The 15,673-nt window shown below is 35.8% G+C and overlaps 1 protein-coding gene across 2 annotated transcripts in view; it reads right to left on the bottom strand.

Moving 5' to 3' along the window:
• Positions 1-15,673, bottom strand: part of LOC122527769 (DNA-binding protein D-ETS-4-like) — a 48,164-nt gene that overhangs the window by 29,089 nt on the left and 3,402 nt on the right. The window contains exons 3-5 of one of the 2 annotated variants that reach the window (XM_043652255.1): positions 15,425-15,579; positions 5,507-5,702; positions 2,033-4,220 (exon numbers count right to left, since the gene is read on the bottom strand). In XM_043652255.1, coding sequence (XP_043508190.1) covers positions 3,865-4,220; positions 5,507-5,702; positions 15,425-15,579 — 707 coding nt within the window. In that variant the 3' untranslated portion in view covers positions 2,033-3,864. Of the gene's footprint in view, positions 1-2,032; positions 4,221-5,506; positions 5,703-15,424; positions 15,580-15,673 lie in introns of those variants that run through there. The other variant, XR_006306408.1, reaches the window with a different exon arrangement.

The raw sequence follows: 15,673 nt of genomic DNA, 5'->3' as shown, positions 1-15,673 counted from the left end.
ATGTACAACCAATATCGGTGAGCGATATACGATTGGGATGTTAGTAAAAATCTGTCAATGGGTTTGCTTGTCAATGGGTAAGTTCTTAAATAATCATAGAATAAAATCGCGTTATAAATAAACGTTAATCCCGACTGTTCGCTCGATCTTCGATCTTTCTTAACTCTCGAATAATATTAAGTCACAGATAACTACAGCCTCTGGCCATTGAATTAGGCTCAGTGTTTTGTTTTTCACTCATTTCTTATTCACTTTTTATCTGAAGAAATCATTTTCAGTCTTTCCTACTCCGATAATCTTTATACAATTTCATATTTAAAGAACATAATTGTAAAAATGATAATTATAATGATTATACTTCAAATATTTCATGTGTCTTGGCTTTCCTTGGTATTCTTTGCATTTTTACATTACAAAAAAAAAAAAAAAAATACTTTTAAAACAAGTTTGTCTACATATTTTATCACGTATGAAAGTATCTGAAATTATAGAAAAATTACATACTTTTTCAATCGAAATTCATAATTTTATTACTAATTCGATCTTGTTATTTTTTAAAGTAATTCTTCGTTCGATACTTAAATTGAACTTAAGGGATCGAAGATCGACGATCGCCAGGAATTCTATGGAATGTTCCTGTGATAGTGATGCAACCCGATCTCGGTATTACCGAGGACGACTCGAGATGAAAAAATATTTCTTTTAAAGCTTCGTTTTCCAGAAAAAATCGAGTTTGAAAATCTTAGATAATTCCAAGGAATATTTTCATGAAAACGAAATTTGAACTGATTGATATCAGAGAAATAGATTATATAGTAGGTATGTAATAAAGAATCGAAACCTGTATCAAAAGTCACGCAAAGTAAAATTGTGAATTTCGGAATTCCATCATTGTGAATCTTGAAAATTTCTACAAGAAATTACGAATATCTACCAAACAAAACAAACCGTCTTGTGGAAAAATATTTTCCTAGATTTTTTAATTTACTTTCGCGCGTAAAGTCAATATCAAATAGAGCTATAAGCAAAATTTGCAAACTCAATTTTCTCAAGAATACAATTTTGAGCAAACAGGAAATATCCTTTCCTAGCAACTTGCATTCACACGCGGAATTCATCCTTTAGTCGATCGTCGGGACATCACAGGGACATTCCGAATAAGTATTTAGAGCAGAGTTTAAATAAATCTTAATAAAAAGAAGAAAAGTACACTTAATGAACGATAAGTTAACACGACGATTAACGGAATTGACCGCCATTTGGAAATGAAAAAAAAGAATTTAAAAAAAAAAGTGAAAGGCGGAGGAGAGGAAATATATAGAGGGGAATCTCTTCGAGTAACTTAACAGGCGGCTCACGTGAGCCACCATCGTGCTTACATGCCTAAAGTGAAACTTACATGCTAGATCGTTCATGGAACATACAATGTTTAATATATCATAGATATATGGGACCAAAATCACCAGAACCAGCCGCGCCAAAAACGTTTCAGCCCCGAGCTATTCACGATCGCCATTTTTCTCTAACTTTTCCACGCTTTTCTTCTCTCTCTCTTTCTCTCTCTCTCTCTCTCTCACTCTGCAATTTTTGCCACATTTTTCGTTTTCTGTCTTTCCGAAATAGTTTCATGCATTCCCGTAGAACGAAGGGAACGCGTGATCGCATATCGTAGGACGAATCGATCGTGCGTCGATCGTTTCACGCCGACGCGAGTGAAATTTCTCGGTCTGCTCGACGCGCAACGCTGCACGCATCCGCAAAAGGACGCGTGACAGATCGCTCCTTTTTTTTTTTCTTTCTTTTGTTTCTTTAAAGTATGGAATATGGAACTCGTCTCGAAGAAGGCATCTTCTAACGTTCAAAGGCACATGAAATGTGTCTAGAAAAATATGTTTATTCTATACAGGCGTAGTATCAAAAATATCTCTCTTTCTCCCTCTCTCTAATATAAATACAATAGTTTTGAATTCTCGAAATATTTTCCCTAAAAAAATAGACAATTAATTCTTTTTATATATAAAATGTATATATATAAAATTTTAAAATCTTAAGAAATTTCTTCTGAAAGTTTAAAACTTTTCACAAGCTAGCATTGCGTTCGTGGAATATGTTAATGTCTGATAAAAAAAAAAATATTCGTCCGGTACCACCGAGTAACAGATGTAATCTCGATAGAATATATCTCTCTTGCAAAAGCAAGAAAAAGGGGAAAAAAAGAGAAACATTAAAATAGCGGGACGAGTCCAGCATGGGCGAATAGTTCCGCGAGCTGGATCGTCCGTGGATATCGTGGATCCGTGGATCAGCTCGAGGCTTCGGCGACCGGCGCTGGTAAGCAACTCGTGAGAACAGAGAGGAAAGAGCAGTTTCTTTCCTTTTTCTTCAACGAAATCTCCACTGACTCGCATCTTCCTTGTTGTTCTTCCATCCTTAAATAACAACAACGATCGGTGTTCCAACGTTGCACGCTCGATGTACTCGCAGGACGTACCTCCGGACGAGATCTCGAACGCGTCGATTTCCCTCGTTCTCTCTCGTCACGAGCCGCATTGACATAATCGTGCCCGCGATGTCGCGTGTTAACGTAACGACGCGTTATAAGTACACCGATAACGTGCTGATGATAATACAACGGTATATAATACCGATTTAATACCAGCATTGGCGCGTTACGACGTTAACATTTAGGTTAGTAATGTGGTTAATAATATCGTAGCAGTATTACCGACATCGTGGGAATATAGCAATAATACTAGCAGCATTATCGTACTACATATCGTTATCGTTACGTTAGTAGAACGTTAGTGTTAGTACGTGCGATGATATACTTCGTTGCTGATTAAGTGATAGCATCGATACGTTAACATCGGCGACTGGCCGATTATTATCGCGAAATCGCGCGTTGTTGAAACACTCAAAATACCAAAATACGCGAAATGAATCTTCGGATTGGAGACGAGTGATCGAGAAAGGGAAAAGAGCGCCGATCGAGAAACTGGAAAATCGACTCCGCAAACGTCGCGACGCCCTCGACAATCGGGAACCAGGGATAATCGTGGATCGTGAAATGGAAGGAGTGAAACTTACTGTTCTTTTTTTTTTTCGTTTTTCTTTTTTCTTTTACCGGGGGCAATCGTTTATGTTGCAGTGAGAAAGACAGAGGTGAGGAAAAAAAAAATAGGATACAGGGTGAGGGAAGAAAACAGGGATCGCCCAAAACGGGCGTACTCAATGGTACCCACCGGTGGCACGAGATTATCCTCGGAAGGATAATACACACCGGACACTCGGTGGATCGTATCTTCTTTTACCTTCGACCTCCGCACTGATTCTCCGCTTCTCCGCTTCTTCTTCATTTCCTTTCCTTTCTTTCTTCAAATTGTTTCCTTTTTCCTCGTAAAAATCAGCCACACCGGAGAGGGACACCACGCGCGCAACAAAGAGAGACAGACACGCGATATCGCGATGTCGCTCGTCTTCGCGAGGAAAAAAAAAAAAAAAAATTATTGCACGCAGAAAGAGTCGGAAGCCCTTCGAAAAAACTGAACGCCGGCCTCAAGGTGGTCAGCCTGGACGACCTTGAGTTTGAAACTCGGTGTTAACCCTTCGCGCTCGACGATCGACGACGTTGACGATAATGACAAACTTGCCGGCGATTCTGACGTGCAGAAACGAGAAATCGACGATGTTTCACCCCGACGAGTTCTCGCGATCATAAATTAACCGAAGTCTGTCTAAATCGTGCGATCGAACACGGTTCACCAGGAATAAATACGACGAGGAGGTTTTTGAATAGCGTCGAGATAACACGCTGTCGGAGGCTCGCGAACGCGGAAGGCTTAACGGGACCGAGGAGCAAGAGTTTTACAGGCAGTAAGGATGGCAGAACTGATAGACCAGCCTCTGGCTACGCTCCGTCTTCTTCATGATCCCTTTCTTGTAGTACTGTCTGATGCTGCGGCTCAGCTTGTCGTAGTTCATGGCCGGCCGATTCTTCCGTTTGCCCCAGAGCCTGGCCACGCGCACCGAGTCCTCGATCTTGAACACACCCTTGCCGCGGTCCAGCCAGCGTATACAGGAACCGTGAATGCCGGGGCTCTGCAGCAGCTCCTTCAGGAACTGCCACAGGTGAATGTGCGAGCCACCGTTGCGCATTTTACCACCGCCGCCACTTCCGCCACCGCCAGTACCCGCTTGCGAGCCACAGTCCTCGTCGTCGTCTGCAAAAAGAAATCGGCGTTCGACCGGAAACGCCCCGGTTTCGTCAATCCACTCCACTGCGTTTGCGTGCTTCGAAGACACAGTGGATCTTGCGAAGATCGCCGATTTTTGTTGCAACGTGTGAGAGACATGCTTGTTTTCGTTTCTGATCAGCGTGATGGTTAGACGCGTGCAGCTTGTCGACAGGCTTGGTTTTGGTGGTTGTTAGTTGGTCATTGGATAGGTGAGTTTTTCGAGGTTGCTCTTGCTGTTAATCGATCGATGGATGTATCGGGTGATTGCTGAGACAAGACGCGGAGGAGACAGAAGGATAACCACTTTAACTGTTCGTGTTAGATACAATCATTTTTCTACAATTTACTGTAACTTCGTTGCGTTTATAGATTGTAGAAACATGTGATTTACAGAATCGATTGGTAAAGCAGATGCAGTTGATGATGGTTATTGAATAGAAGCGCGATTATAACACGCATGTTCTATGTGCATTAGTCGAGGTTGTTCTTGCTGTTAGTTGCTTCGTGAATGTACCAGGTTTTTGTTGTTTTACACAAGACATTCGAGATAACAGGGCGAAAGAGGAGACAGAAGGATAAGCGTTTCGTGTAACTCCGATTACGATCGTCTCTAGGGTTGTTTTACATATTAGCTGTGCTCGTGTACTGTTTCTTTGAATTTAGAACTAATGATATAGAACACTGCAAATATGCAACCGTGTGCATTTAAGGGTTAATTCTTTCGTTTTACAATTTTCGTTCGTATAATTTATAGCCAGATTTGAAGTACGTTACTTGGCAAGGAGTTTTCATATATTATTCGTGAATTTCATTCACGAATGAATCGTAATTTGCATTTGAAAGAGCAAGCATATTTAATTTGGTGTCATGGCGAGATATTTTTTATCTCGTTTGCCTCACAATTTCGTTTTTACTTACACGTACGATTAATTAAATAAATCACACGCATTTCAATTAATTGGTTATCAATTAAACATTATCAGTTAAAAATTGGTTATAAAAGGAATTCCTGAATTTATAAATATTAGGTCATCCCGTAAGTAACGCGATCATTGTCCCTTTCCCCATATTTCTTATAATTCCTTACAAAGTCCCCTATTCTAATTTCTTAAAATTCGAGAGTAATAATTCCAGCATCTTTGAATTCAACTCTCAGAGAAATCGTGTTGTCACTTGTCCTGGATTTATTATTGTAAGGCAAAAGCAGTTGAAGAAACCTCGGCGTATTAGGAGCAATTATAAAATTCCGAATGATTTAGAAATCGACTCACCATCGGAGAAATCTACGCTGCAAGTGGAGCCTTTGACGCTGGCTGGAGCTGTGTTTGCAATAGGGGACGGTGCGTTGTTATTGCTGTTTGGTGTTTGAACAACGGGGGGGACCCAGGAAGCTGCCAGTGTGTTACGCGGTGAATCTTCGACCGCTGCTTTCCAAATCTCCAGCTGCGCGTGCAGAATGCTGCCGCACTGAAACAGAAAGAACCGTGTCGAGAGATTACGTAAAACAGAAGAAATTCACGATACAGTCGATCGAAGAAACATACTGACGACTCCATCATTTAGAAATTAAAATATTAAGAAATACAGAAATGTGTTAAATCTAATATCGATTGTGTCTCAAACAGAAATTCCAACGGCAGGATCTAACAGCTTTAGAAAGTCTAACAGTATTTATTTCAAGGGGCAACATTTCATTTGCAATTTTCCCCGACCAATTTATAATATCCTACGATACTTGGATTATAAGAAGAAATCCGGACGATTAGTTAAATATATTTCCACTAAATCATTATACTTTTCACCCAGATTCTGTAATTTTAAGAAATTTTAGTATTTATAACGTTGTGATAAATCCTTAATGGATTGATCCAGAAAATATATTTACTCGCAATTTAATGCCGGAGAAATTTTCGAAAATCAAACGATAAAGATATATATATATATATACGTACATTTCGATAAAAATATTACAATGTCTCACGTTTTCCATTATCCAAGACAAACTGCCCATCGATTTTAAATTTCATTGCTGAACGTTATAATTCATTCGCGGATTTTCACATCGGAAACGTCATTACCAGCGAGTCGTTTGCGAGAGTCGTTTTCTCTCCCGTATTCAACAAAACTCGCGTTATCTCTAATGTCTCTATATGGTGTCCATTTGCATGAATGCCTGTCTCTCGATACGGCAACGAGTTTTTAAGAATGTGTTCGGTAGATTTAGCGGTTAGCCAATTGGCAATTGGGAAAGAGTAGGAATAATGAAAAGAGTAGAAGCCAGGAAGAGCCAAGTAGATAAATTTATCATGGACGAAGATTAATAGCGACGCGAAAGAATTCTGTGGTAATGTAAAACAATTAAGCCTCGCGCGAATAAAGCTGACTGGTGGATGAAAGAAAATGCAAATTGACTGATTTGTTAGTCGACAAAAGTTGCGTTAGAAAGAAGTAGGATCATTCGATAATAACTGTAAATTCGGCGGCTGAATAATTTCGAAAAATTAACATTAAAACCGCAGACAAAATTGAACTGTATAATTTGCTTCTGTAAATTATAGTAAATTATCAGTAAATTCTGTAATACGATGAATTGAAGTCTATATGAAAAAATGTAATAAAAAATGGAAGCTGTTATTTATATAGGGTACGGTCAAAAGTTGAGCGTGATTCTTTGTGAAAAAATAAGAAAAAAAGCTTTCGTTTTAGTGAACATCGATATTAAAAATTTATCAACCGTACTTTTACTTCGCTAAATCTAGATTGGATAAACAGCGAACGATGAAAACGAGAAATAAAGTTTTCATTTCCATTAAATGTCTTGCTTCTGAGAAAATTGAATTCGAAAAATTTAAGCAAAAAATGTAAGCTCGTTTCTAGTAGACTAGACTTTGAACATGTTTAGTCAAGTATTAGCTTAAAATTAATACACGTTGTGTTTGCACTAATTTTTCAACGAAACGAAGAAAAATTTCATTCTATATTTTTCATTTATTTTCATGTTTTATTTCCTTCTGCTTAATCTGAGATTAACCAGAAATTACATTTGACAAATTTTTAAACTTGAAAACGAAATCCAAGATGCAAAAAATGTTGTTCTTCATTTTCATAAATATTATGTAATTATCCTCTGATCGAACGAGAGGAATATCTTACTATACAAACCACAGACGTTCAAAGCGATCTATAAAACAAATTCGATACATTTAATTAAACAGAAGTATCATATCTCTTCGACCCAGTTTCAAGGTTCAACCGGAAACCTTAAACTTCACGCATGCGCGCCGTTGAACCCCGCTGCTACCTTATCAAGGTCGATTAGCAACGCACCGTAAAGTTACACGTCCACGTAGCAGCACCATTCCTTTCTTAATTAACCAACCTAACTCAAGATTATCCGAAACAAGGCAGAACAATGTAAAAAATGTTAATAATCAATGAGTTATTTGACAAGTAACTGATGACCAATTTTAACAATTCAGGAACAGTAACGTCAACAGTAATATAACATCTGCAGATAATTTAGACTTTTTGAACTATAGAAAATAATTAACGAAGGAAAATATATTACGATTATATCTTGATAATTTGATACTGTACGATAAGTTGTGAAATATTCGTTCAACAAAGAGAGAAAAAAAATTTATATATTTTTTCCTGTGTTAATAAATATTCTATTTGCAAGTGGTATGGTCCCACACTGTTTGATTTACAATTACTATATTGCCGAGTTTTGTGTACTTCAAAATTTTTGTGAACATAGTTACGAAATGTAAATAGAAATTTCTTCCATCTATTCTATATCGTAACTTTCATTAACAAGTAACAATAAATTTCTTTCATTATTAGATTAATATAAAATTATATACACCACTATTAAATATTATAGTAAATACTTTAATAAATATTATTTAATACTTTATTTACCAATATTAAATATTATAGTAAATACTTTAATAAATATTATTTAATACTTTATTAACCAATATTAAATATTATAGTAAATACTTTAATAAATATTATTTAATACTTTATTTACCAATATTAAATATTATAGTAAATACTTTAATAAATATTATTTAATACTTTATTAACCAATATTAAATATTATAGTAAATACTTTAATAAATATTATTTAATACTTTATTTACCAATATTAAATATTATAGTAAATACTTTAATAAATATTATTTAATACTTTATTTACCAATATTAAATATTATAGTGAATACTTTATGCATTTTTTTACATACGTTCTACACGTTTTCATATCTTCCAATTTCCCATAAATGCGTAAAAATCCGCAGTCTAATAATTATGTAGAATTTAGCACTGTGACATTTAAAAGACGTCGAGATATAACTAATTAATCAACAGAGGCCAGCAGCGTATGTATCAATACTAAATACAGTAATAAATTCATTACAATAATTACTTTATGTATTCTACAAACTTTCATATATTCCAATTGCCCGTAAATGAGTAAAAATCCGCAGTCTACTAATTACGTGGAATTTAGTACATGTGACATTTAAAAGATACAGCTAATTAATTAACAGAGGCTAGCACGGTGCGCAGATGTCGTCCCTGTAGCCCCAAAGGATCGGCAACGAAAGAAAATAACACAAAGGCGAGGAATTAAAAGAAGAAGATGAAGAAGAAAAAGAAGAAGAAGATGACGAGGAGGAAAAGTTTGAAGTGGGAGGTTGGATCACACATAAGAGTTAGAATTCCTTCGACGACGGTGTCGCTGCGCCGCGAGAGAAGAGAAAGCGGCTCCGCTGAGACGCAACAGGCAGTCGAGCGAGCCAGGCATTCAGCCAGCCGTTGACCCACTTTTCGTTCGTTTCTGCCGGGCAAATAGCGCGTCCCGTGCACGTATGTACATATGTATGTATGCATGTATGCATGTATGTACGTATGTATGCGCGCGACCACCAGTCCTGTTCCTCGACTCGCTGGAAGCTGGAACACACACGGGACCGCGCGGGGAGATCCAACGCACCTTAGATGCAGTTATACGCTGCGCCGTATGGATCTTGCACATGACGACGACTCGCGATCACACGCGCGTTGTTGGACGTTCTATGCAAAACGTTAAGCGAACAACTAGCATCTAGAAACGGCGATGGCAACGACGATGGACCGTATACAGTGAGCAGCAAAATTGAACCAATGAACGTGCTTTTGTAGGAAATAACAATTTATTTGCATATTCTAACAAGGAAAGGAACTTGCTGCATATATTAATTAACACTTACTTTACTATAACAAACGTTAATTAATATATGTTAACAATTTGTTATTAATTTATTGTTATTGACAATTGTTAATCAATATATGCAACAGATTCTTCTTATTCTCTACTACAATGCATAAATAATTTATCATCACTTACGACAGTACTTGCATTGGTTCAATTTTGCTCCTCGCTGTACGTCGAAGTGAAACGCACACTGCAATTGGACGCGGTAATTGATTTCGAACGTTCTCGATTTTGACGATTTTTAGTTTATTGGCAATAACAACCAATATGTTGACTTTCAGCTCATTTCCATTAATAATGATAATTAGTTGAATTTTTAAAAAATTAATTTTAATATATCGCTAAAACATTTAAATAACAATTTATTTGGACTCTTCCGATATTATATATAACTTAAAATTTTTCGTTCAAAGTTAAAGAAGCAACTCTTAATATTACTATTAATATTAATAAAATATAATTAAAAATTAATGGTTTTAAGTGATAGTTGATTATATGTAAATATTAGTAAAACTTAGAACCAATACGAAAAATATATAATAAATATAAATATAAATAAAAATAAAATAATAAAAGTATAAAATAAATAAAAATAAAATAATAAAAGTACAAAATAAATAAAAATAAAATAATAAAAGTATAAAATAAATAAAAATAAAATAATAAAAGTATAAAATAAATAAAAATAAAATAATAAAAGTATAAAATAAATAAAAATAAAAATAATAAAAATATATAATAAAAGTATATATATGTTGACAAGATATTCGTTGTGAATATATATGTTTAGTAAAAATTCAGTACACAGTGTGAATAACCATCTTAACTATATCAATGATTGTCAAATGAATATCAGAACTGAATATCGTGTCTCATTGATGTATACTCGTAACTCCTACATACATTTTTAAACTTGTTCCAAAAGCTTGACCGATATAACCGTGTCACGTTTCGTCATAAATGTCTCATGTGGCAACACACATAATGCATCCATTAAAAAAAAAAAAAAACAACTGCTATTAAACGCACGAATATTTTCGCGAGCAATCGTGTGCAGCCTCTTGGATTCCCTTCGCAAAAAAATTCTTCCTTACCCAGTCGCGCACCGTTACAGGCACAACAATCCTGTTTCGATCGAAGCGCGCTCGTATGAATAATACCGCCGATAACCGATCTTCACGCGCGTCGCTCATTGTTCCTCATCGTCGTGGTTCGCGTTGCGCGAACTAGAATAGAAGGATCACGGGACCGCGAGTGAACCGTTTCGCCTTTGACCTGAAATTGAACGCGGTCCCCCGCGGCTTAAATAATTCATACGGCGCGATCCAGAAGAAGTCATTAACGTGCATATCCCGCATTCGTTATGGACGTGCTGTATAATCGGCCGCTGGGAATCCGATTCCCCCGAACGATCTCTCTGTGGATCGAACACCATGACTGGTTCCCATTGCTCGCGACGCGATCTCGCCGCTTGAAAATTACACGGAGCCGACTCGCGTGCTTCGTTCGAGGCAACGTGGCTCCGACCGATTTAAAAATCTACGACCACTCTATTACCAACGAACATTTGCATTCAACGAATACGCGATCTACCCACTCCTTTCTCTTTCCCCTGTTGTTTTTTTTTTTTTTTTTTTTTTGGTCTTTTTCTGGCGAACTACGACTGGAGCGATCGTTGTTCGAAAGAAGTCGATCGAAAATCAGAAAAGAATTTATTTGTGAAAGTGCAGCAGAGCTTGTTATAGAGTTCGTTTCAACAAAATTTTCATGAATATGCGATCAAATGTGAGAGCTACCATTATTAGGACTAGAGTCCTAAGCATCGTTCCAATTATGATGAATGTCTACTACGAACGAAGACAAGTGTGCTTGTGTATTATGTATATGAAAGAAACTCGATCAACCAACGCATATTGTACAGTTATTCAATGGATAGAGGCATAACAGATGGAGATTAGTCTTTAAACGAAGGTATGCCAGTTTCTAATGAACGAAGCTTAATTTATATGTACATCTATTAATTAATTAATATGTTATTGTACATTTTATATTAACACTCGATATATTGTATTATAAGTATTTAGTCTCTTACTTTTAGTATTAGTCTCACAATTAGTATTTCCGAATTCGTGAAACTTGAAGATAATGATATAATTCGAAGAATAAACTGGATGTAGTATAATTAAATCCACTTCTCTGAAAACGTGAACACCGATGATTTCAACCAACTATGAAACTGTGACGGCTAAACAGTTTATGAAAAATAATCCCAAGGATTCGTTTGCTATTTCTTCCATTCAAATTTGACAACTTGAAACTTAAAAAGAAAAAAACATACCCATAATAACAGCGTAATAAACTAGAACTAACTGAAGTTTGAGAAAACTGTCAAAGAGCAGCAGCTTTTTTAATTCTATTATTCTGTAAGCGTCTATGAATGTGTGTGAAATACTATTTCCCAAAAAGGAAACTTCTATTTTTATGAGAAATTGTGGACTTCAAGGGCTCAATAGAATAAAACAAAGGTGCATAGTTAAAATTTATTGTAATCTTAAGATTGTAATATTTATCATAATAATCTCATGATTATTATAATATTTACCGTAATATTCAGATTACCACAATCTTATGATTTTCAGACGAAAAAGAATTCGCGAAATTGCGGATAGCAACGTGACCATGATGTCCGATCGTGATTCTATGTTAACGAGTCAACAGTGGATTACGGCGCGGTACAATTATCCAATTACAAGATATAAAGTTAAATCCATTATGCACGATCATCTCCATATCCCTGCGCTAATGTAGGTATATACTCGGCTTCGTTCGCTGATTTCGACGTATGATTTTAGGAGACAAGGGCCGCCGACATATCGAGATCATCGGTTTCCGTGCCGCGAGTCAGACCCGTTAATCTTCGTTAACTTTTGCACTGTAAAATTGCGCCACGTCTCATCACGGATTGTGACCGACGACGAGTTCAACTTTGGACACTGACACGAGACATTAACCAGGAGTTATTGCCCCCTTTCGTTTAACCGCGAACACCGTTATCCCGACATTTTTGGAAATCGTTCGTTTCGATTAATTTAATCCTCGAAATACCAAAGAGACGGTTTCACATCACCCTCCTTTGTTTTCTATTTTAATCCTCCTTTATAAAAAATTGGTTTTCTGCTTCAAAGCAATTTTTCGTAGGACATAAATAAATGTTGAACGATTCTTTTGTCTCCGTAACACGTGAACAATTCAAGGAGTAATTACTAAATCAAGACGAAGGCATTTTATATTCATGTTGACAGAGAAGTTAATTTATCTTTATCGCGGCTGTTAAGTGGCGCTGGATGGAAACTGAGCCTGAGATATAAGTATTTGTATTTGTATATCTACAGAACCGAAGTTATGAGGATATTACATATTCCCCATATTCTTCGGCAAGATAGAAAAATGGGGAACATTCTGATGAAATTTCGCCTACATTTAAGATCGATTTCGCTGTGACTGTTTTAAACAAAATGACACTAAATAAAGAGATAAGATTACATATTCCATGAGATAGAAAAACAGAACAGTAACAAATTTCTCCGCACCTCATATCAAAAAATTACATTACATTCAACGTGATATACAGAAATTTCCTCGACTGATTGCATACTTAAAATAGAAAATTATGCTGACAAAGCAAATTGTGAAATTCCTTTTATGATAGATACCTATTTAAGATTCTTCAAGTGCAAATTCGCTAAACCCGATTATTTGGGTTATATATAATATTTATTAATTTATACTTAATAATTTATTATTATTTTGATTATTTTAATATATATTAATTTTATTTAACAATTTATTAATTTATATTATACAAAATATGTTCGATTCATCAGTTTAAGGCTCGTCGATTTTCCTCATTGTCAGTGACGGTCTATCGAGCCGAGAGTACAGAAATCAGCGATCATGGCGAGGCTAAAAACACGTATTCCGGCGACGTACAAAAGGTATATCGGGAGAATCCCGGTTCCGTTAAGCGGCAGAAACCGTATTATTACGCCAGTTGCTTACTCATACCGTGTCATTCCTCCTAGCCCGTTCAGTATGGATTACGAGGAAAGAACGTCGACGCACACCGATCTCCAGGAAATTCACTTTCACCGGACCTTGTCCACAAGCGTTCCTCCAAGAATGATCCGCGCCATTAATTTCTTTTTATCAAACGTGGGCCGAGCTAGCTCTTTTATTTTTCGTCGGATTTCCCTCTTTTCTCACGAAAGGTGAAACAAAATTCTGCGCGCAATGATCGGTATCGTTCGATCGCGAGAGAGATGAACGTTGTTTCAAAGCGCTATTGTTTCTTTGTAGACGCCTATCAAAATTATCGGAGACATTTTCTGTGTCGACGAATATTGGGAATACCGCGTTCTAATACCTCTTCATTTATGAGTCATCGTTCTCCGAGACTCTCTCCGATCGAGGAATTTCCTGCGTATCGATCGAGGAAGTTTCATCTGACGAAACTTTCCGAATTAGGATTTTTCTTTTCTAGCATTCTCCCGTATCGGTTGATTGGAATTTCCCTGTCATTCTCCTATGTGAAAATATATATTAAACAGATATTAAACTATATGTAGGAAATATTTAAGAATCTAATTTTAGCGTTTGATGCAATTTTATTGATTTTTATACATTCCATGCTTTTCGTAAATAGAATAACTATGTAAAAAACAAAGTGTAAAAAACAACTAGCAAAGGCAGCGACCAGAAAATATAAAATTATTTATTTACATTAAATAAAATTAAATTTAATTGAAATATTTATTTTGTATCAGGGTTAATTAATTTATTTCAATAATTTTAATTATCTCGAAAGTAAATTATATAAATATATATATTATTATTAATTATATAAATATATATATTATTTTTTGTAAAATAAAAAAATAAATATTTAGAAATTAAATGTTTATCATATTTATTAATATCTAGTTTTTTAAAATAAATTTAATTTATATATATATATATAAAATAAATTAATTAAATATTATTATTTAATTAATTTTATTTTCTAAATTGTGACTTCAGTATTAATTAATAATAAAAAAAATTTTATAATTTATTAATTTTTTTAAAGATTACTTTAAATTTATAAAATTATCATATATGTATATATATAATTATTAAAAAAAATTAATTTTTAAAAATAAAATACAATGATTAAATTAATAATAAATATATATATATATATATTTAATATATTAAATAATTATTATATTTATATATATATAAGAAATTAAGTAAAATAAATGTATTCCTATTTAATATGAAACTTGAAATTGTGAAAATCGCGTGGGATCTATATGATATAAAAAAAAAAATATCTCACATAAATACGTGTCTCGTTAGAAGTAACTCGATAAGTTACCTCTCGGAGAAACGTTAATCGATGCCTAGCCGGACGGGCTTCTATTCAGGACCGAAACTCGAATTGATAACTTCATACGAGCGGCTAATAACCAATTTCAAGTAATTAACGCGATTGTACATAAGTAGTGGAGCTTCCTCATCTGCCGGCATGATTCTCTTATTCGGCTATTGAACGTCATCGGCAGGAATCATCCGGCCGGCAATCATCCATTGACCGAACGTTTTGCACCGGCGAATTCATCGAAACACCACGAAATTCCACTGGCTAATTGCTTCGTTAAAACGGTCAGCGAGTAATCGTCGTTTGCTCGTCTGTCTCGAGGAACTGGCGTTGCGTAACGGTACCCGTTGAAAGTGCGACTTATGCGCTGGCCGATTTAAAAGCAGACGAGCTCTGGCGAACGACAGAGACTCGAGGAAAGGGAGAGAAAGAGAAAGAGAGAGAGAGGGAGAAAGAGGGAGAGAGAGCCCCGTAGTCAATCTTTCGTAAGATTATTCTCGGACTCACCTGGGGGGCACGCTGACAGAATTCCTCTTCCGTCAGCGATGTTAACGTAGCACCGTCCACGTTGAAGCTCTCCAGTGGCACCGAGGGCAATTGCAGCTGCCTCCTGGCCCATTGGATCCACGCTGCTACGTCCGCGGCGCTCCAACGTCGAGGCTCTGCAATTATTTTTATACAAATTAAAATAATTGTTTTTAGTAAGTAGTCTATTAAGTAGACACGAGATAGACGATTGTTAGATTGTTAGAAATT

This window comes from Frieseomelitta varia, unplaced genomic scaffold (genome assembly GCF_011392965.1).
Source record: "Frieseomelitta varia isolate USP_RPSP 00005682 unplaced genomic scaffold, Fvar_1.2 scaffold_231, whole genome shotgun sequence".
Taxonomy (NCBI): Eukaryota; Metazoa; Arthropoda; class Insecta; order Hymenoptera; family Apidae; genus Frieseomelitta; species Frieseomelitta varia.
Note: the sequence above shows the minus strand (reverse complement) of the source record. Positions and strands in the feature narration are given on the sequence as shown.